Source organism: Equus przewalskii, unplaced genomic scaffold (assembly GCF_037783145.1).
Source record: "Equus przewalskii isolate Varuska unplaced genomic scaffold, EquPr2 ChrUn-10, whole genome shotgun sequence".
Taxonomy (NCBI): domain Eukaryota; kingdom Metazoa; phylum Chordata; class Mammalia; order Perissodactyla; family Equidae; genus Equus; species Equus przewalskii.
The window spans coordinates 815,602-837,363 of record NW_027228747.1 but is presented as its reverse complement, the minus strand read 5'-3'; the positions used below and the strand labels follow the sequence as shown (position 1 = coordinate 837,363).

Sequence of the window (21,762 nt, the reverse complement as noted above, 5' to 3'; positions counted from 1 at the left end):
ACTCCCGGGGATGGGATGGGGGTGTCTGTATGAACAATAAACAACAATCAAAACAAAGAGCCACAACCCCGAACACTAGTCAGGGCCCAGGACAAACGTGACAACTGTCTACTCAGCTAGAGGACGGCTGAGGGAACAGAAGAGTAAAACTTCACTGTGTTACTTTTTTATTTGGGAAGGAAAATGTTAATAGAAGAGCTCTAAAGGTGAACTGAGCAAAAAAGTTGAGATCAGGCCTCCTGGTTATGTTCAATCGTGGTTTGTTGATAGACTTCATTAAGAATGATTGCAAATGAGACCGTGACCCTCTCCCCTATGGCTCTTAGCTCAGGAAGTTTTTTTTTTTTAATCAAGGGAGGTGATTCTCAAAACTAACTGAATCAAGCAAAAACACTGATTTTCTTGGAATAATGTTTATTTAAAGTTACATTTCAGAGTAAACCATCTTCAGGAGGGCATGCAGCTTTTATTGGCTACTGCAATACATTCAGAAATTTTATAAAATTTTTCGGATATAATATAAATTACCAAAGCATTACAGATAGGCATCTGTATTACATACAATCTTCAAATATTTTCAGAAGTTAGAACTATGTATTAGTTGATATTTAAAGTGTGAAAGACCCCTGACAAAATAACTAGCACATTCATGAAAATACAATTTACGAGTCTAAACGACACAATCCAGCTGTAGTCCAGGGGCCTCGTGACAACAGGTGTATTAGGTTGCAAATCATCCTTTCCGCAGGAAAGTAGAGATTTCAAGATGGCAACTGCTGTGTCGTCAGTTTTCCTCCACTATGGACTCTATAGAAATCCTTTAGAAAACCCTACCCTAAACGTGCTGGTTGTTTTCCTGCTGCGGTTCACTCTCTTTCCATTAGATGGCAGTAACACACCATCTCTTTCTTTCTCAGGGCCAGAAATTAAGGACGATAAATGAAGGCCCACTGCAGGCCAAGTCTCTCTATGTCCAAGTTAATGGGGTATGAAAATTGGAGACGAGAATAAAAAAGGATTCTAAAGAGATCCTGAGGCCAAAATAGTGCTGGCCATGGCAAATAAGAAAGAGACAACTCATGAATGAGAGACATCCATGAGAGAAGTATTAAAGAAATTCTGCTAAACACTAAAAGGATGCAGACAAGAAGGGAAATGAAATCTAGACATCCTGGCTTTTTTCCCCCTAGACTGAAGGAAAAAATGAGGCATTAACTTTTGACTGAAAAAGGATATTTTAATAGAATAGAAAGGCTACCCTCGTTTAAAAAGCAATTGAAGAATGTCTCAAATGCTCAGTTCTTCTGAACATTAAGATTTAGTCACTCAAAATGGCCATTAACAGAGTAATAACATAGTTAAATAATCCAATCAACTAATCAGGACTATTTTCCCACCTGTCTCAAAACCTTCTGGCTGTCCCACAGACGATCTGCCCACCTCCCCATCCTGTGGCCAAGGCCAATAAATGAAAACCAATTCGGCAAATTATGGAGACTTCAAACAGCTAAGAATAAAGACCCTTTTTATAAATGCTTCTTAAGAAAGTACTTTGGATAACTTAAAAGGACAAGTCTGTCCCCCCAGAGAGTAGGCATATCAATATTTATCTTTTTGTACACGTATTAACATTTCTCTATTATTTTATTCTTACTGATTTAAATACACATAACTCCAGTGGTTGAAATCCATCCTGATAGAAACAGCCATGATAGCAAAGTAAACAGAAACGTCCTTTTACCCTCTGTTCTTATAGGCCTGAAACGAACCAACTAAATAAACTCATCTAGTAACGTGGAGCAGAGCAGTTTTTAAAAAGGAGGTGTGATAAAGGAAAAAGAACACAGGTGCAGGAAACTCCATGGATGCTGAATTCAAGGCAAGTGAGTACAAATTTGCTAGAAGACGTTATTCTCTCCAGAATCAGAAAATATTCTGGGAGACAGAACTAACTCACAGGAATGAAGTCTACAGGAAAATACTTTGTATTAAGACAAAATGACAAAAAGCCCAAGCATTCAGAGCTCAGAGAGGAAACATGTCATGCGGCTTCAGATCAGCTGGCCCAGGAGGCCTAACAAGGAAGCCATTGGGGCACCCGCTGGGCCTAATTGTTTTAGAACATGTGGTACTTTGTGCCACCACCCAGCTGTGAATTCCCTGGTTTTTGTCAGCTTGTGTCACAACCTAAAGAAGAAAATAGTAGCTTAACCCTCCTTCTACTAATTTACCATATTTCTTCTTCTTATAACCTCCTGTACAATGGTGAAGGGACTGGACTATATATAAACTCCACATTTCCTCCACTTTTAATTATATAAAGAAAATAGCATGACTGTCACAGAAACACAGTACAGAAAAAGCACAATACTGAACATATGATAGAAGCTCAATAAATACTTAATGTATCAGATCTGTTTTCAAAATGTTATTTCGTTATACATTCATCACAGTTGCTGGGTATGGGCCAAAAATCATTTAGTGCACAAAGAAAAATTTTACAAAGCTTTCAGCATTTATTAAAATTAGGATAATTGCTGTATTTCCTTTGTAGAATAAATTTAAGTAAAAAATAAGGTTTAATTTCTAGAATGTTGAACTAAAATAAGTAACAATGAATTATTTGTATATGTAAGATAATAAATATTTGTTGAATGGAATTGGAACTATGGATGCTAAAAATTTTTAAAAATCTTGTACTAAAGATATAGTACATGAACGAATACACATTTAAAAAATTCTATCAGTACTTAAAAGACAGAACACTCTATTAATAAAATCATTGAGATCCAGTGAGAAAAAGTTCCTTTCAAATTTTTTAAATCAAAGATCACACAACCCTTTGGTTAAGATCTTAACCAAATAAAAAAGCAAATATTTACTAAATCATAATAGTAAAATGAAAACTAAAGACTAGAAAGATATGTGTTCCTAAAAATTAACCCAATCAACATTTTTTTTGTGTATTCCAAAGAGGCTATAAAAGTTTTTTCATTTTTGACAGTCAGCACATTTGCATCTGGACCAGTTTTGAGAAGCAAATGACAAACCCTGATCACAGAAACATCTGCTTGGCTGCGTTTATAGGGCCACTCACCGTAGTCATCTTCTCACAGTACACCATTCCCACATTTTGTTTTTTTTTTTTCACAGTAAGTAAATTGGTGATATCAGTTCATGATAAATCATAAAGATAACAATACTATGAATATTAATTTAATCTCTTAAGCAATAGTAGTTAGAGAAAACCTCAAAGTCTTTTAAAAATATTTTTCTATAGTGCGAACTGGTCTGCTTTGTACAGCAGGAGAGAAACTTTGCAGGCTTTAGAGACCCAGTTCAGACAATGAGATCCGAGAGTTATACATATATATATATATTTTAATTTACTCTAAAAATACATAGCAAATCTAATTTTAGGGACAAAAATAAAAAAATGATTCCATGACAACTAAAAGGCACAAAGATGACACAAAAGATATCTGAGGTCCTGTATAATTATCCAGTAAGAAAACAGCTGTTGGGCTTTGTAAATTTTCAGATTTTTAAAAAATCAGAAATGAAATCTGTGTTGTATATTTTATTCTATAATTCAGAACTATAATACTGATGCCAACGCTTAATTCTATGGGTGATTCTGAAATCAGCGGCATCTTCCTTCCTATTTATGCTTATACTACTAATTTGCTGGAAAATGATGAAAACGTCCACAGAGATTGAGAAAATACACACTTTCTTACACGGCTGACCAATAAAATAATCCTTTTGCCAGACCCCAAAGTTGTGAATTTTCATGGGCTCTAGAGCTGAACTAGGACACTTGAGAGAGAAAGATAGCTTTTCCCAAGGTGCCCACTATTCCCCTATTTTCCACTGTTCTTCCATTTCCCCAAGAAGGGGTCCAACATTACATGCTCTTCTGGTCCACACCATCATTTTTTTTGTCATCTTATGTAAAAGTCAAGTGACTTTTTGTTGGTTTGTTTGGAGACCAGGTATTACGGGTAACAACTAGCACACTTCTAGAGAACTTGAATGTTCCTGAACTCCTGACTTACCTTTTCTGAAGGTCACACCCCAAAGAGAACACCCCACTCCAGAGAGTGGAGGCAACAGCTAAGTTATGATTTCTTACGTAGAGTTCTACGTAAGAACAGAGCACAGAGTAAAGGGACAGGTTAGTAACCAGGTGTCATGGAACGGATTCAAGGCCAAAGACTTTTTGACCTCTAAATGCAGACTCCCACTTCCTACCAATTATTAAGGCGCAGTCCAGCCTTGTCCCCTGAGATGCCGGTTGCGGGCTGATGTCCTCTTCGGCGTGAGAGGCCTGGCCGGGGTGTTTGGTGGCTGAACCTTAATGCACCTTGCTGTGCACAGGGTAGAGCAAGGTCATGTGTTCTGCCCCCTTGAAAGGCAACTTCTCGTTGGAATAATAGTGTACCACCTCAGGGATGCTGTCAAAGACAGCGCTCGTCTGATTCAGCGTGTACTTGTTGTCTTTGGTCTGCGCCACTATGATGTGGACACATCCTTGACTAGTCCTGGAGCAAGACAAAAATCGAGGAGGAGACATGAATGAGCGGGCAGGGGGATCCCTCCCCACTGAAAACCATCCCAGCCGGATTCACAGGCCCATAGGTTCTCCTCCATGCCTGGAACTGTTATATACACACTGAAACGCACTCAACATACCAGGGGAACTCTCAGGAGCTTCCCAGCCCTGGGCGAAACGTGTCTCATCCTTGAGTTGTTTATCTTCAATGCACACAAGTCATCAGGTACAGGACCAAAACCAAAACCAAACCAAACCAAAAGCCAAGTCCCTCCAGGGCCCCCAAATTGCCAAGCTGGCGGTGAGGCCCAACTGTGAGGCCACTGAGGTGAGGTTTACTCTTACCCTCTCCACCACCACGAAAGGACATGTGTTAGGTTTCCTCCCCAAAGAACACATTAATAATAATAATAAAAAAAACGCTTCCTCCTCTCCTCCCTCATCTGGAAAGACTGCTGCTGGTTGTACATAATGACAGCTGGCACCGAAGGCTCGAAGATCTAATCCCCGAGCACCAGTTTCAGGAACACAGCAAAGCTATTCCTGGTATTGTATATCTGGTGGCCTGTCCCGTTTTCTGAGCCATATTGCTGAGACACTCCCCCCGCCCTCCACACCCGCCCCAACCTCTTTTCCCCTCCAGTCTGATTGTTTCAGCTGCAGGGGCTCAGCTTCCTCAGGAAGGAAACGCTGTTAGGGCTCCTGACAATGATCCTCCAATATAGCAGCACTGAACTCGCAAAGCAACGAGAATTTCCATGATACAAACTCCACCAGGCCTACCGGGCAGAAATGAATGTTCTGTGTACAAGCAGACAGGGGGAGGAACGGCAAGTCAGCGTTTCCGTCTTCACAGAAGAAACTGGCATCAAAATTGCAGTTGGCATTTTGACAATCAAGGGATCTGATTTATTAAAGTCCCAAATGCTAGGGAATGAAAGAAGAATGACCAAACTATCCTGACAGAAATTATTCTTTTTATCAGGAATTATTTCTCCACTGAGAGGACCTACTTTAGGTCAGGCGATGGACAATGATAATGAAAAGAAGATCCTCATTATCAGAGGAGACATGGGGGCATGAACCCAACATGGATTTTGCATTCTAACCAGAGCATTTCATGTTGCGTTGCCCAAGCACAAGCATCTTACTTCCTAGCACTACACGCCCCTGTGAACCACCTTTGAATTGTATCTTTGTTGACTGGTAATCTACCCAGGACAGGAAAGACCATCATGGTGCACCCCACTCCTGCATCCACAAAGGGAGAGCCCACAAGCCCACGAGGCTTCAACACTCACTTTAGTGCAATGGAGTACCTACTGGTCCCCGACTCGCTATTTCGAACCAGGTAACCAGCTTCTTTGCAGGGCTGTAGTCGACTCTCGGCCTCAGCACGGGTGATGGCACCATGATACCACCTGCAAAAAGGGGTGGGGGGAGATAGCACAGTGTCAAAATACAAATCCAGACCGGGCCTCATTCCATAAAGCGCGATCTGAAATGAACTTCTGGGGGAAGCTCAACAGCCGAGCTAGATCCTGCTTCACACTCAGAACAGATGAAATGAGATTTGGGTAATCCTGGATCACCAAACCTATCAGTCATGCAAGAGGGAGTTGACAGGGCTACTATTATTTTAGAAGTTTTCACTTTATACAGGAGAATGAAATTTGCAATCAAGTTCTTGGGATGCAGTGTACTTCCCATTCTGCAAAAATGCACTGGGCTTTGAAAACTGGTTCTCATTAATAAGCCCCATCCAGACAAGTACTCGTGAACAAAAATAATCACGTAAAAAGGGGCCTGTGTGTCCTCTCCAAGGGTACCAACAAGCTCCCAGCCATCATGCATTGCTGTGTTCATGGAGGAGACTCACGGCTGCTTCTCCAGCGGCAGGGCTGGGTCCACTCTTTCACCCTCGCTGTGCTCAGACAGGGCCGGCTTCAGGATCTTCTGGGTCCAGCTCTTCTGTCGGTGGTGCTGCCTCACGGTCTCCTCCTTGATGCCAGGTCGCTCAGAGCCTTCAAACTGAACTGGAAGGAAGCCTCCATTTAACGTCAGAGGCCACCGAGGTGACCCATGAAAACTTCAGAGAAAAAGCCTCCTTGACTGCCTCAGCTCAGGGAAGCAGCTTTTCCCCTCTAACATGAGCTAACATATGCTGCAAATACCCCGGGATGGCTGAGCTTCTGCTGTCTCTGATATCTGATCACACTGCGTGCGAGCATCCACATACAGCTACTTTTTCTGCAAGATATTCATCAGCGTAAAACAGTTTTAGAATAAGAGAGGAAACCACTTTACTATATCTCAGCATGTCCTTCAAAAGAACAGTATATTTAGAGTAAATGACTAAACATAGTCACAGGTAATGATTCTGTGCAAAAGTGTGTATCATTCTACAAAACCAAATGATGAGTTCTTACTATGAAATAATAAAACAAAAAGAAAAATCAATTCAGAAACAGAAACTGCTGAATAGTGCCTTTAAAGATGCTATGACATCGAGGCTGGAGAGAAGATAAATAGAGAAAACGAGCAGCACGCAGCACCATAGCTGGTGCCCAAGAGAGACTTGTGGAAAACAGGACTAAAGTAAAACAAAAGCTAACTCAAACGTTTGCTATCAAATATATTACCTTCTCTACTCACCCTTTACCTTGGTTATACTTTTAATCACAAACTGGGCTTTCCTGATGGAGGGAGAAGACATCCCTAACTTTTTAACTTAAAAGCAGAAGAATTTATGGCCAGCCAAGTAGAAAAACTATGTTCTGAGAAAAGCAGGAGGGAGAATTACCTTTAATATCTACTGACAACCTACTTACCAACTTTCTCTTAAGTTATTTCAAAAATTCACACTTGAAGAATTAATTCCTCTAGGAGGATTTTTTTACCAAAAAAAAAAAAAAAGCTAGCTTCATCCAGCTTTCCAACCACCTGTCTGTAATCTCTTTGCTTCACCACTGCCATTTTATAAATAGGGGTTTTAACAGGTTTGAAGAGTAGCACCAAGTAAGTGTTAGAGCTGCTCCCTATTGGATAGCTTCAGCCATGATCAGATAAGGTTTTTCAATAGTTATTTAAGGCATTTCCCAAACAGCAGCACACTGCCAAGATAAAGGGAAATAAAGATGCCCAGAAGGTTAAAAGATAAATGCAACGCTAAGGGCTCTTCTTCAGTCCTGGGCTTCCAACCACAGGCAAATTCTTGTCTCCCGTTATCAAATTCCTTGGGAAAAGAGACTTGCAGTTGAGGAACAGAAAGCAAATCTCCTGGGCAGAAAGGCTGGAGTGGGCGGGGCTGCCCAGCAGGGGAGCAGAGAGCGCCGCAGACCCACCCCTCACCTGACAGCGCCCGCACAATCTGCTCCTTCTTCCACTCCCAGGGCTGCTCATACTCGGCCGCAGGCCGCTCGTCGTCCTGGGGCAGCCGGCTGTGGCTGTGGCTCTCCGGAGGCCGCGACTTCCCCTCCGCCCGGGGGCCCCCCTCGGCTGGCTCGTAGGGGGTGTCGTACAGCTGCGGAGGCTTCCCCAGGAGATCCTTGGAGCTGCGTCTCTTGGCCAGCGCCTCGGATTTCATGCCGTTCTCCCCAGGCTCACAAGGGCTGTCGAGCAGCTGAAGAGCCTTCACCAGGGGATCTTTGGAACCCCGGCGTCTAATTTCTGAAACACACACACAAATAGCTTGAAGGAAGAGTGCCACGGAAGCCCAGTGATTAACGGAATTACCTCTTCACCTCTGACTGTCTGGTTGAAGGCGGCAGAGAATGAACACCGAGATTGTTCCCTAATGGGCTGATTACTTCGGAAGGAGCCTACAACCTCTTCCCTCTAGCTGCCTGAGCCAGACAATGGGATCAAGCCCTAGCAGCCGGGATCACATCTGAAGACAGGCGCCCCTCTGGGGGCCACTTGCAGTTTGTGACAAAAGAAGTGGCCACAGGCAACCTGTTCCATGATTCCTGGTCCCTGTGTATCCTCTGAGTCTAGTTCACCTTCCAAGTTTCTATATCTTGTTAGGGAGCTGAGATCAAAGTATTTTAATAAAAATCAACTGAGTGTTTACTATGTTCAAAGCACTGGGCCACATACACTGAGGAAAGTATTTACGTGCATTAGACAGAGTTCTTGACTTCCAGGTGGTTTTAATACAGTGGCAGAAGCTGGTACATTCACAAATAATACGTAACAGGCTAATAATTGCAGGATAAATGAAAGTAAAAGAGCAGTTATGGAGGAAAAACACCAACAACGATAACTCAACAGCTACAGGTGTAATATGTATTATGCAGTATTCTAAGTGTGTTGTAAGTTTCACAACTACCTGTTGAGATGGGTACCACTATTTCCCCAATATTACACAAGAGAAAACTGAAGCACAAAGAGTTTAAGGAAGTCACCCAAACCAGTAAGTGGCAAAGCCTGGATTCAAAGCAGGAAGTTGGGCTCTAGAAGCCATACTCATAACCACTACACTTGGACTGACTCCAAGTGGAAGAGAAATGGAAGATGAGTTGACTTTGATAGAGAGGGTCATTTCCAGTGGAGGAAGCTGCATGAGTGAAGATATGGAGGTGGGAACCATAAAGGGCTTTTTCCCATAAGGGGGAGCTGAGCGATAAGTTCAGAGGACAGAAGGCCAGGCGAGGAAAGAGGTAGTGGGAGAAGAAGCTGGAAAAATAGGCAGGACAGGCATCAAAGTGTAGAAGTCTGAAAAGCAAGGATAAAAAGATGAGATTGTTCCCTAGGCAATGGAGAACCATTCTAAGTTTTTTAACAGGTAATAACAATTTGTGCTTTGTTGGAAGATAACTCCAACCACAGTGTACAGGATGGAATAGGTCAGAAAGATATAGTTTGAACTGAGGCATAGAAATGGATGTAAAAACTTGATGCAAATCAACCAGCCATCAGCCAACCAGCCAGCCAGCTGGGTGGGAAGGAACCAGCAGTGACTCGGGACTGAGCAGCTTGCAGCCCAGAGGCCTTAGCAGTGGAGTTAGAGATGACTAGGCTGGACAAACAGAGCTGGTGATATAGACCCAGAGCTGCATCATGTTGTGGTTCTTCTAAATGCCCATCAGGAAGCCTTCAATCTGCCACCTGGGCATAGTCAAGGAGGATTTTTCTAAATGCAAACATCTCATCTTATCATGTATCACCCCGTGAGTTCTCAACTGTCTAGTTACAAAGTGAAAACTGCTCAGCATGGCATCACACACCTCTTATGACCAGATCGCTGTCTCCCTCTCCAATTTCTTCTCTCGACATCACCCTGCCCCGTCCCCCTGCAATCCAATTCTTTGTGCTAACCAAATGGAACTTCGGAAGTTCCCTGAGCACTACACTGTCCTATGCCCACCAGTGTCCTGGTGATCTTCCAATCCTTTGAAATCTAACCCAGCATCTCCTCCTTGTCCCTGCCCACCTTCTCCTCCAATGACCCACCTCTTCCAGATGCCACCGCCTTGATAATCCACTCTCACCTTGCACTTCGCCCACTGTATGGATTGATTTGTTGATGTGTCTGTATTCGCAGGTTGGTGGAGACTGCCAGGGCAGAGACCACCATGTCCTGTTTATCCCTGTAGGACACACAGTTGTGCGATGGATAGATGGATGGAGGGAAAGGAGCTCTAGAATTTCTCCAGGTGGGTGACAATATGGATGTGGAGCTCAGCAGAGAGATGAAGGTCAGAGGTACACATCAAAGAGTTACAAATGGATCATTGTTAGTCCCGTGAGAATGAAGGTAATCACCAGAGGGAGGGTAGATTGAAAAGGAAAGCAGATCAAAGGCAGAGCCTGGAACTTCTTCAGTTAAGGGTGGATGGAAGAAGAGGTGCCAGCAAAGAAGGCTGAGAAGTGGTCAGCTCAGGAGGAAGGGGAGCAAAGAGGGCAGAGCTGAAGAAACAAGGGAAAACCAGACTATCCATAGGAAACTTCAAATGGGCATGGGGACACTCTGTGGAGCAGAACCACTGACTCAATAAGACTTCTCTCATGAGGACAGGACAACAAGCAAGACACGCAAGGGAAAAGTTATTAAAATCAGGACACTAAATTCAAAAGGGCAAATTTATTTAGGCTATAGTTCTGCTGGATAGCCAGGCTGACTGCAGCTGGCTCCAATCCTATATACATAGACACACATAACCACAGTACTAGCTCACTGGAATCATCTGGGGGAGCTTTCGCACACACGATGCCTGGGCCCCATCACTAGAGGCCCTGATTTCATTGGTCTGGGGTACGGCCTGGGAGTTAGAGTTGAAAAAGGCCCCCCAGGTGATTCTCACAGGGAGATAAACCTGAGAAGCACGTCCACACCTCCTGGGTGTGGGGTCCCCATCTCAGTTCCCCCTGATCTCCAGAGCTAATCTCATCTCGAGCCCCATCGCAAGGAGAAGGGTCCTCCTTGTATCTGACACTTCCACACCAGCACGTGAGAGCTAGAAGCCAGGAGAGGCCCCAGGGCTGGCTGAAGCCTCCTGCATTGCCAGTCCCCGCCTCGTGACTTTCAATCTGACAGCTTTTTTTCTTCATTGCTTATTCTACATGGAGTTACGGAAAACAAGAAACAAAAACATATTCTGCTCTTGGTTCAATTAAGTTAACGCTGGAGTTTTTTAAGAGAACTTTTCTACAGAACTAAGAAAAAAGAAAGAGAAAACACAAAGGAATTCAAAGGATGAATTAGGACTTTGAAAATTTCTGATCAAAATCTCAGTTTACCCTCAGCTTAGACTGAGACAGACTGGGAAACCTTTCCAAGCTTCTGGCCTCAATTCTGTCCCAGTTAAACTAAACAGAAAAAGAGCTGATTCCAATATTAAGATACAAGGAGTCTCGTTCACAAGGAAATTTCAATAATTTGTGTTAAAATGATGTATAGTGATGAGAGTCTTGAGTTCTTATTACACATGCGTTTGAGTTTTTCCTTTTGAGATGAGGTCCTGGTGCTCCTTCTATTTTAGGCAGGCTGTGCAGGCTTACAGCTCTGGGAAAAACACTGGAAAGCATACAATTGAGACTGTTCCCTCTCGGGATGGTCCTGGGATTGGGCAAAATCTCAAAGAATTATCACCTTTTTAAACAATGTTTAATTAGGGGAAAAAATGGGCTTGAGCGGAGGGCCCCTCCGCCCCTTCAAGGGGAGTAACCTTCCAGTCCAGTCCAACACCTGGCTGCCCCCAACCTGAGGCGCCATAGAAACAGAAACAATCACGGGGCTGCAAGCCGACCCTTCCTGCAGGGAGAATAGCCCCTGACGTGCAGAGCTGGCTCGGAGAGGAAACGAGCCTGAGAAGGAGGAAATGGCGAGAGGAAGCTACGCCCTGGCTCTGCCGATAGAGGCCATTTACGCCGCAGACAACAGAATACAGCCAATGGGCTGCAGATAAACACCCATCAGCAGCGAGGGCTGAAGCTGAGGGCTGACCTGCACCAGTTCAAACGGGCAACTGGTTGGCGTGAAACATAATTTGGGCCCCCAATTTTCCCTTCTCAATCGTCAACGCTAGCTTACATAATTTGCCAGTTATATTTAAAAACATAGAAGATTTTCTTTGACTAAATTAATTGTAGCTAGCAATTAATATTCCTATTTATCCAGAATCCTCTTTGAAAATGGAATCCTCTCTCCAGAGTGTCTAAATAACGGCTATAATTATTGGGTATGCTTGTCCTAGGCATGTTATACTCAGCATCTCAGCGAAGCCTCATAATGTAGCAAGAGCGGTGTTATCCCATTTTCACAGGTGAATAAACTGAGGCCAGGCAGTCATTGGTGAGGCAGCCATTTACTGTTGGCTCCAGAGCCCAGGCAGTCTCTATCATACTTTACTTTATCCCCAAAGATTTCATCTAGAATGAATTATAATTTCTATAGTGCACCTTTCCCCCAATCCATTTCATGTTTTCAAAACTTTAAACTCAGAGCCTCATAAGGCTCTATTTTCCTCTTAGAATCAGAAATAGGGCTGTTAGGTAACTTTTTGGCTCACATATTTATTAGTGCTCAAGACTTTGATTTAAAATTAACATTTTTTATAGAACAAATCTAAATATCTAAACAAAAGCAGATACAATTCAGAAGCCTTGACATTTAAGTTTAATGAGGAAAGTATAGACAAATTAAATAAGTCAAAAAGTCTTCTATTTATATTTTTTCCATAATGGATAATTTTTTAAATGGAGACCCAAACAATGAAGGTCTCCTTTAGATTTGACTATTTAAACAAATAAAACCATTTGGAGGTAAAAATAAAAATTTAAAAACAACTGGACTTTGGACAAGTTATTGAAACTTTCTGAACCTTGGTTTCCTCATCTGTGAAACAGAGACTTCTAGAACCCACTTCACAGGGGTGTAGGATTTGGTGAGGCGACCTGGCAAGCTTGGCACCTTGTACACGCTCAACCTGTGTGATCCCAGCTGCAGAAAGAATTCTCATGTTGAGTGATGGCTGTCTTAGGAACGCCTAAAGACCCTTCCAACACTAAAGTTTTAATTTGGTGGCTAAAACTCATCATGCTAAATTATATATACTATTTCTGCTAATTATTTAGCTAAAATGTTCCTGTTAATTTAGCAGAACAAAACAAAGAGGTTTATACTAATATTGCCTTGTATTCATAGTCATATCTTTTTATGAACAATCCTTTAGATAAATCCAAGTGAGATTTACTCAGAAATTTATAAATTCTTAGCTTTTAAAAGTTAAGAGCAAGGTTTCGTGTGGGAGGGATCCAGGGAGCCTGGGTCCCACGGTTATGTGGCCATAGGAAAGCACTAAATGCCTCTTAATTTCTCTTTCTTCCTCTGTTCCTTGAGGCAGATGGCGATTCTTATTCTCTACTTCATGGCACTTACCACACTTTTCAATGACATACTTTCTTCTTCTCTATTCGTGTCAGGTGTGTTTGCCCCCTTGGGTTGTGAGGTCCATAAGGACATGGGTCATGTGGGTCTTGTTCCCTGGAGACCCGGGGCCCAGCACAGGGCCTGGTACATTGTAAATAAATGCCTAAGAAATATGTGTTGGATGTTATAAAATAACATCATGAACAGTGTTCTGTACATCCAAGATCTTGCTAAAATCAGGCATGTTATCCTCACTTGACAGGTATTAAAGAGGCAGGACAGGGACTGGCCCTGTGGCCGAGTGGTTAAGTTGGCGCGCTCCGCTTTGGCGGCCTGGGGTTTTGCTGGTTTGGATCCTGGGCGAGGACATGGCACTGCTCGTCAGGCCACATTGAGGCGGTGTCCCACATGCCACAGCTAGAAGGACCCACAACTAAAATATATACAACTATGTACTGGGGGGATTTGGGGAGAAAAAGCAGGAAAAAAAAAAAAGAAGACTGGCAACAATTGTTAGCTCAGGTGCCAATCTTTAAAAAAAAAAAAAAGGCAGGACAGAGGTTGGGTGCTCCACAGCTAAATCACATTCATTAGCACCCTCTCCATCTCCTGCAGAAATGCTGAAACAAAAAAATCTCTACTGTTTCTCAAGAAATATGGGACATTTCTGAACTTAGACTTGACAGCCAAGCACACAAGGAGCAAACTGAACCAAAAAAGTAAAAGGTTTAAAAAAAAAATCCAGCAGCAAATCTTTTATTTCCAGCTTCCGATAAACTCACTTCCTGTTATTCTGCCCAGCTGTGTAACTTACGTGTAGGATAAGAGGTACAGTCTCTGCGTTGATTGAGGAGGTACTTTGTGACATATATTTTCAATGAAGAAACTTTAAAATTCACCAATATAATATTTTTTAAAAGAGCAAAGAAAAAAAGATGCATAATTTTAAAAAGATAGTAACTTTTAGCAAATTTGAATTTAGTCTCCAATTGAATACATTAATTTTGTATTCCTAAATGAATTTATTCACGTAAACTCTTTAAAACAGAGCCTGGAACTTAAGAAACACTCAAATATTAAATGCTAATATTACTATTATTACATTTATTTCATCCTGGACAATTTTGACTTTTCAATGCAACTTTCTTTGTGAGTCTGAGTGGAGAGATGTCTTCCTTACGTATAAAATTTAAAGTGCTCTTGCATACATCATTCCAGATGTGCCCTGAGGCCCTGGTGTAGGAAGGAGACCACCCAATCTGGAGTGGGAAGATCTGGGCTCTAATTTCTGCTCTGTCCTGTGAGCATCGGCAAGTCAGAATCTCTTTGACCTTGCTTTTTGACCCTGTACAAGAGGATAATATATTGGAGTCTCTCAGCTTACAGAGTTTTGTGGGGATTATATGGGAAAAAAAAAGATATATTCATTTTTAAAATCACAGCACTTTCCCTATTATCATTGTGGCTCCACAAATAATCAGCTGGGACAGCATAGATAAACTACTTATTCCAGTTAAAGAGAAAGAGAGGAATAAAAACCAAAGGACCAAGAAAGGTGAGTCAAAATTAAGCAGTTTTTTAAAAGTAAATCCTTTTCCTCAATTGTATGTAAAAGTAAGTCTTTTCCCTTATTCCTTTCAAGCCTCTGATATTTTTTGAAATTCTAAGTTCATTTTCACTTCCTTTCATTCACAGATTTCATTAGGGGTCACGGTCCGGTGACCTTCAGGGTCACAGCCTGGCCAGGGTACACCCTCCCCAAAGGCCGGCCTTATCTCTGTGAGCAGAGGCAGGAAACAGCAGTGCCTTCCTGCTGCAGCTTGTGTTCACTCTGAGGCCTGTCTTGACCCTTCCAGAGAGCTGCGCTACCCTCCTGCTCCACTCTTCCGAGCCTCTGCTTACGGAGCCTGAGCTTGACAGCTTTTCAAGCTGTTTTTAAACAGAAGAGACAGCCTTGAAGGTGTGATCACTTATTCCTTTCCCAGGCGTGGACCCCACGACGCTCAAACAAGGCTCCCTGAGTCAGCACGCAGACACTGCATTTTCATGATGAATATTAGGTGACTAAATAATTTACCCTGAAATTCACCAATAAATCTAAATTAACTAGTTTATATTATTTTCAAGTATCGTTTACGCCAATTTAAGAGCATTATGAATAAAAGGGAAAAGTTTGACACCAAAAATGATAGAGAGATTGCTTAGCTTGTGGGTTGGAATTAATTGTTCCGACTTGAAAAGTTATAAGATTAGGTGACTTTGATTTTAGGAAGTTTGCCTTGAATGGCTTGGCTCACACCAGTGATTAGTAATCAACCCTTAGAGTTAAATTTCTTGCTCCAGTGTTGTAGAAATTGTTGAGAAATCAATCTTCTACTACTATACACAAGATCGCATCATGTTTCCATCTTCTAACAACTCAAAATCCTTTAAGTGTATGTTAGTCCCTTGGTCCAGATTTATGACTTCCATTATGGATGTCAAAGCTTTGAAAGTGGCCGAGAAATGTATATAAATAATCTTAAGACTGAAGATCACATTCTGAGCAGATCTCCAAACTCCCAAGTGTCATCTTGTAAAGAATTAGAAAAGCTTTAAAGACCCTTGCATATTTTAAAACTGAAGAATACAAAACCATAAAGGAAGTTAATCAGACATTTTGACTTTAGTTTTGGGTCTAATTTCTGTTTCTTCCAGTCAGCAGGATCTGGTTAAATCGCTTCATCCCTCTTCCCCAAATATACACCATTACCATTTTACTGCACTCCAAGCGAGTGTGAGATCTCAGTCCTGATTAAGCAGCTCCTGGTTACGAACCTGTTATCATCTGCTGTGCATCGTAGGGTTCCATGTAACCATCATTCTCTCCTACTCTCTCTGCGTCCCTTTGGCCTTTTGTCCGTTTGGCATCATAAGGGTCCGCATAGTCTTCTAGAATGATGACCTGTAAAGGAACCAGAGAGGACAGTTGCTAAGGATTATCACATACCCAAATGGCAATGGCATCAAAATGGCTACCGTAAACCTGCAGATCTCAAAAGAGGTCAAGATCTCCAACCACTTCCAGAAGCTTTTGCACTTGATTGTGTTATTCACCCAGCTGGACAAATATCTGATTTTTTTGGTAGTATAACTGACTGGTAATAATTCGTCTAAACTCTTTTACTTATCCCCAAGGCTGTGTTCACCTCCCTTTCTCTCCTCAAGTAATAAAGCATTTGCTGGTTAAAAGGGTGGGAGAGGTGGACGGTGGGGAGTAGGGGATGTCTATGGCTTTAGAGCAGTAAAAAAATGAACTAATCTACCACCTTCCCCATGATTTTGGTCTTTTTAATGCCAACCAGCTGAGCAATATAGTCATGGTAAGTCAGTCACTCACCAGCGACTACTGAATGGCCCCCAGCACCAGCTAGGGAGGGAATGAAAATAAGACCGAGTCCTGCTTCTTGTCCTCAAGGAATCTGTAACAGCTCTAAAGAGACAAGCTTCATTATAAGAAGCCTAAGAAATAGGTCAGAACTGAATAGTATTGTGGGAGTTCTGGGCTCAATTATTCATAGGTAGACTGATTCTCACAGGCTACAATCAGATAGTTTCAACCAGCATTTGTGTCTGAAAGCATCTGCCCTCCCCAAACACAGGAAGGTGCCTGAAAAGGTGATGTGTGTGCAGCAGTCCTGTTCCGAAGGAGTTGGGTAACAAGTGGGAGGTAAGGGAACCCTCCTCGGGGAGGAAGGCCCCGGCTCTGCCCCACAATCGCTGATTACCTTCTCCAAAGAGTTCATGGAGAAGTACCACTGGAGCTGGCAGGAAGAATTCAGATAAACAGGGAGAAGCGAGGAAGAGGGGACAGCCTGGATGAGAGCCCTTCTCCTGGGAGGAGACGGCCTAAGAAACCTCAGACATCCAGAAGTGATGACCACGAACACAACCAGGCAACCCCTGCAGAAGGCTGTGATTACCACTCTCTCCTTCACCCCATTCTTCTTGACTGCTCGCCGAGCGCACTGCATTCCCCAGGTATCCTGAGGAACACGAAGCATGACACTCAGCCCTCGGCGGCAAGCTCCTTATAATCTAGTCAAAGTTAGGCAGACTGTTGACCAATAGCTGGAGGAGCTGGCTCCTCAACCATCTTTCCATGGCTCTCCCTCCAGTGCCTGGCACAGGGTAGGCATGCAGTAAATATTTGTGAAAAGGATGAATGGAGGAAGGAACAGAAGTGCTCGATGTAGACACACATGGAATGTTCTGCCGGCTCCTGACTCGATGCAGGTGGGCAGCATGTCTGAAGACCCGGCCAGAGAAAATTAAAGTTCCCAGGACAGGAAGTGATCGCCTGGGCTGGAGTCTGAAAGTTTGGTTTGAGCTCTTCTGTCTCCCCTTTTCACACAGAAGAGTGGATTTAAAAAACCAACCAACCAACCCCAGGTCATCTCTGTAAGAATGGAGTGGGTCTGTTCACAAGTTCACACTCCTTTTCTTAACCGTCTCACCTTGGCCAGCACCCAGAAAACCTGCGGTGAGTAAGGAGCAGGAAACACCTTCTTCTCTCCTGATCTGTAATTTCCTTAGGGCATTTCCTCGTCCTATTCTGTATCCTCCGCAGCCGGTACAGCCCTGTGCCCCTTATCCTATGTGGCTGCTGCACAAGTGTTCATGGAATGAATGAGGGGCCGTCATCTTTGGGTGCTGGTGAAGCTCTGAGAAGCCCTTCACTGGCGGAACTGCAAAGAACGATGGAGGGTCCCAACTAGCAGAGAAGGGAGGTGGGGAACCCATCCCCTGGAGCTCTGAAATCCATACTAGACAGTTTAGAGGTTGCCAGTCCTTATGCTGACGAAGGATAAAAGTGATACACAAGCCTAGCTTGGCAGTCCCCCCGGATGTCGAAATTAAAATAAAAATTGAACAAAGCACAAACGTCTCACTCAGTTACTCTTATAAACTGCTAACAAAATTAAATGGACAGTACATTTCTGCGAAGTTCTCCATCCTTAGAAGGAGGATTTTTCAAGATTAAAAAAAAAATCTTATGAGTTTAAATGGTCACTTAGGGGTCACCAAATGCTAGAGGGGGAAGCGCATCCGCACCTTCTCTGAGGCATACGGAACGCTGCGGCTTGCGCTCCCTCCCAGGGGAGAGGCGGTCCACGGGAGGCTGTGTTCTTACCGTGTCCTGCTGCTTAATAATCTTGCCCTTGTCCAGCTCGGGGCCCAGGGAGGAAGGGGAAGAGGATGCCGAGGAAGAGGTGCTGCTGCTGCTGCTGCTGCTGCTGCCGCCGCCGCCGCCGGGGTAGCTGCCCTTGCCGTTCTTCTCCTGAGTGTCCACCTTGATGAGCCTGCTGATGTAGGTGCTGCAGCCCGAGCTCTTGGCCGCGCCCCGGTGGGGCTCGTCCTCGGTGGCCCGGGAGTTCTTGCGGCCCTTGCCCGCGGCGGCCTGAATCAGACCCTGCAGGCTGTCGCGGGACAGCCGGCTGTCCTTGGGGGGACCGGCGCCGGCCCTGCCGCTCCCCAGCTCGGCCGCCGAGTTCTTGCGGCCCTTGCCCGGGGTGGGCCCCGCGGCGCCCGCCTCCGAGTTCTTGCGCAGTTTGCCACCCGCCCCGCCGCCCGGCTTGGCCCGCTCGGACACGGTCTTCAGGTTCAGGGGGAACTCCTTGAACCACTTGGCCGCCATGAGGGGGGCGCGGCCGGCGCGGCTCAGGAGCGTGGCGGCCGCGGAGCAGGTGAGCGAGGAGGCCCAGCCCAGACACGGAGAGGCGCCAGGGGCCGGGGGCCACTGCATTCCCCGGGGCTGGGGTGCTGGAGGCCGCGGCGAGGCCCCGCGACGGCTGCTCCGTTCGTCCCCGCCGGCCGTCGCCCACGCCCGGCAGGGTGGGGCCCCTACGGCCCGGGGCGGGGGGCCCGGGGCGCCGAGCGGGCGGGCGCGGGCCGCCGCTCCGGACACGGACGGCGACAGGCACAACGCACCGGGGCCCCGCCCGGGCTCGTCTTCAGCGCCTGCCGGGCCGGGGGCTCCGCGGCTCTCCGGAGGCGGCGGGCGCCGGGGGCTTCCCCTGCTTTTTCCTCCCGAAGTGGGAGAGGCCGGGCCCACGGAAGTCCCCGGACAGCCCTGCCCACACTCCCAGGGACGAGAGGGGACGGAGCGGAGGCGGCAGGGGTGTCCCCGGCGCCGCGACGGACGGCGGACCGACGGCGGGCCGCCCACCCCTCCGCGTGCCCCTCCCCTCCGCGGCTGGCGCCTCCCAGCGCCGCCACCTCCCGCCCAGATCCGGGGGCGCCGGGGTCAGCGCCTCTGCAGCAGCGGCTCCGGGGGTGCATGTTCGGGGAAGGTTGCAGCGGCTGCACGTGCTGACCGGGTGCGCCCGCGTGTTGAGAGCCTCCCACTTGTGCGCAAAACAGCTCCCCTTCTGCAAGCGGCCGCTTCTGCAGGGCGCTGCCTTCAAATGCGCCCAGAGCGCGCCACGTGCGCTGACCCGGGAAGGATGCCCGTCGGCTCCCCAAAGAGCCGGGCGCGCCCCGTTCACTCCACTCTCTCTGCAAACAGTATTTTGGGGGTGGTGTATGGTGGGGTGCCTACTAAGAGTGGGCGCAGAGGCAGCGTGTACCCGCTCCCGCACTCGTGCCGCCACTCTCCCCCAGCACCCCTCAGTGCCCGAAGCCCCGGCTCTTCCCGCCTGGCGCGGTCCGCGGCCGGCCGGGGATTGGCTGCGGAGGGGCGGCCCCGCCCCGCGCCCGATGCTCTCCGAGGAGGCGGGGCGCGCAGCGAGGAGGCGCGAAGGTTCCGCGGCGCGGCTGCGGGTGGACGCTCCTGGCTCGGAGAGGTACGGCGTGTTGGTTCCAGGCCGGGGGCTGCGGGGCTGGGGCTGGCTGGGACCGGGCTTTGTGAGGCGGTTGTGGAAACCACCTCCATTTCCACTCCGGAGTGGAGGGCGCGTTGTTACCGCCGCGGCGTCTGCAGAATTTTTGGAGGGGATGGTGCGTGGGAGTGGACAGCCCAGACGGGATGTGTGCGGACGGGGAGCGCTTTGTGCAGAACTGGGGGGCACTTTGCGTTAAAAGACGCCTCTGCCGTCCCCCTCCCTTTCGAAGCAATTTAAAAAACTTGTTGACTTAAAAAACTAAACGTGCTGCCGAGGCTCACGCAATACGTTCTCAGTCCTCACATGCAAGCCATGGGCACGGCATGATTCGGGCCACCCGTTGCCTTCATTTGTGTTGGTGGTTTGTGAGATGGAACGGCAAACGAAATGCTTGCTTACATCAGCCGTTCTTGAAAATGCATCTTGACTTTTTTAAGAGCAGCTTTGTTGAGATATAGGTTAGACACCATAAAATTCACCTGTTTTAAGTGTACATTCCAAAAGTTTTTGATATATTTATGGTATAGCTATCACCACAATCTAATTTTAGGACATTTCTTTCACCCCAAAAAGAAGCCTTATGCCCATTAGCAGTCACTTATTTCCCTATTCCCCTCCTCACCTCTAGGCCGCCATTAATCTACTTTCTGTCTCCACAGATTTGTGTAGTTTGGGCTTTTCACGTAAGTGGAATCATACAATATGTAGCCTTTTGTGGCTGGCTTCTTAGCATCGTGTTTTTGAGATTCATCCATGTTGTGGCGTTTATTAATACTTCATTCCTTTTATATTGCCGAATAGTATTCTATTGTATGGATATACAACATTTTGTTTATCCATTCATCCATTGGTTGAGGGACAATTTGGGTTGTTTCCACTTTTTGGCTATTATGAACAATGCTATTATGAACATTTGTGAGCAAGTCTGTGTGTGGACATATGTTTTAACTTCTCGTAAGTGGATACCCAGGAGTGGTATTGCTGGGTCATGTGGAATTCTTTGCTTAACTTTTTGAGAAACTGCCAAACTGTTTTCCAGAGTGGCTGCACCATTTTGTGTTCCTACCAGCAATATGAGAGTTCCCATTTCTCTACATCCTCAACGCTTATTATTATTGTCTGTCTGTTCTAGCATAGCCGTCCTAGTGGGTGTGAGGTAGTATCCTTGTGGTTTTGATTCGCATTTCCCTGGTGGCTAAGGATGTTGAGCATCTTTTCATGTGCGTATGGGCCATTTGTATATCTTTGGAGAAATGTCTGTCAGATCATTTGCTCACTTTTTAGTTGATTGGCTTATCTTCTTGTTACTGAGTTCTAAGAGTTCTTTATATATTTTTTGTGTTTTTGAAAACACGAGATACTCCTCCAGACCAAGCAGTAGAGTGGATGCTCACAACTTTGGAGTCATATGGTCTGGATTCCAAAAACAGGCTTCTCTGTTGATGAGCATATATTAAGTGATTTGGACAAAT

The 21,762-nt window shown here is 45.4% G+C and overlaps 4 protein-coding genes across 5 annotated transcripts in view; 3 read left to right on the top strand and 1 right to left on the bottom strand.

The window, feature by feature from the left end:
* Positions 1–2,870, top strand: part of IL6R (interleukin 6 receptor) — a 61,282-nt gene extending 58,412 nt beyond the window's left edge. Inside the window, exon 10 of one of the 2 annotated variants that reach the window (XM_070607395.1) lies at positions 1,757–2,870. In XM_070607395.1, the coding sequence (XP_070463496.1) occupies positions 1,757–1,790 (34 nt within the window). In that variant the 3' untranslated portion in view covers positions 1,791–2,870. The remainder of the gene's footprint in view (positions 1–1,756) is intronic. The other variant, XM_070607393.1, reaches the window with a different exon arrangement.
* Positions 398–19,213, bottom strand: SHE (Src homology 2 domain containing E). Its single transcript, XM_008526925.2, has 6 exons — positions 18,601–19,213; positions 16,245–16,371; positions 7,907–8,224; positions 6,435–6,591; positions 5,857–5,976; positions 398–4,544 (listed from the first exon to the last, which is right to left on the bottom strand). The coding sequence occupies exons 1-6, from the start codon at positions 19,210–19,212 to the stop codon at positions 4,358–4,360; spliced, it is 1,521 nt and encodes a 506-aa protein (XP_008525147.2). The 5' UTR covers position 19,213; the 3' UTR covers positions 398–4,357.
* Positions 17,343–19,782, top strand: LOC139081454 (spidroin-1-like). Its single transcript, XM_070607274.1, has 2 exons — positions 17,343–17,447; positions 18,637–19,782. The coding sequence occupies exons 1-2, from the start codon at positions 17,343–17,345 to the stop codon at positions 19,780–19,782; spliced, it is 1,251 nt and encodes a 416-aa protein (XP_070463375.1).
* The window catches only part of TDRD10 (tudor domain containing 10), a 46,274-nt gene continuing 43,720 nt past the window's right edge, over positions 19,209–21,762 (top strand). The window contains exon 1 of the mRNA XM_070607389.1: positions 19,209–20,251. Within this exon, the coding sequence (XP_070463490.1) occupies positions 19,992–20,251 (260 nt within the window). The 5' untranslated portion in view covers positions 19,209–19,991. The remainder of the gene's footprint in view (positions 20,252–21,762) is intronic.

Bases quoted from the DNA above. Each gene is read 5' to 3' on its own strand.
- SHE (XM_008526925.2), bottom strand. From the start codon at position 19,212: ATGCAGTGGCCCCCGGCCCCTGGCGCCTCTCCGTGTCTGGGCTGGGCC. The intron at 16,372-18,600 runs GTAAGAACACAG...GTTCCTTTACAG, and splicing joins TTATTAAGCAGCAGGACACG to GTCATCATTCTAGAAGACTA. The intron at 5,977-6,434 runs GTGAGTCTCCTC...CCCTTTTTGCAG, and splicing joins CTGCCGCTGGAGAAGCAGCC to GTGGTATCATGGTGCCATCA.
- LOC139081454 (XM_070607274.1), top strand. From the start codon at position 17,343: ATGACCACGAACACAACCAGGCAACCCCTGCAGAAGGCTGTGATTACC. The intron at 17,448-18,636 runs GTATCCTGAGGA...GCCCTTGTCCAG, and splicing joins GAGCGCACTGCATTCCCCAG to CTCGGGGCCCAGGGAGGAAG.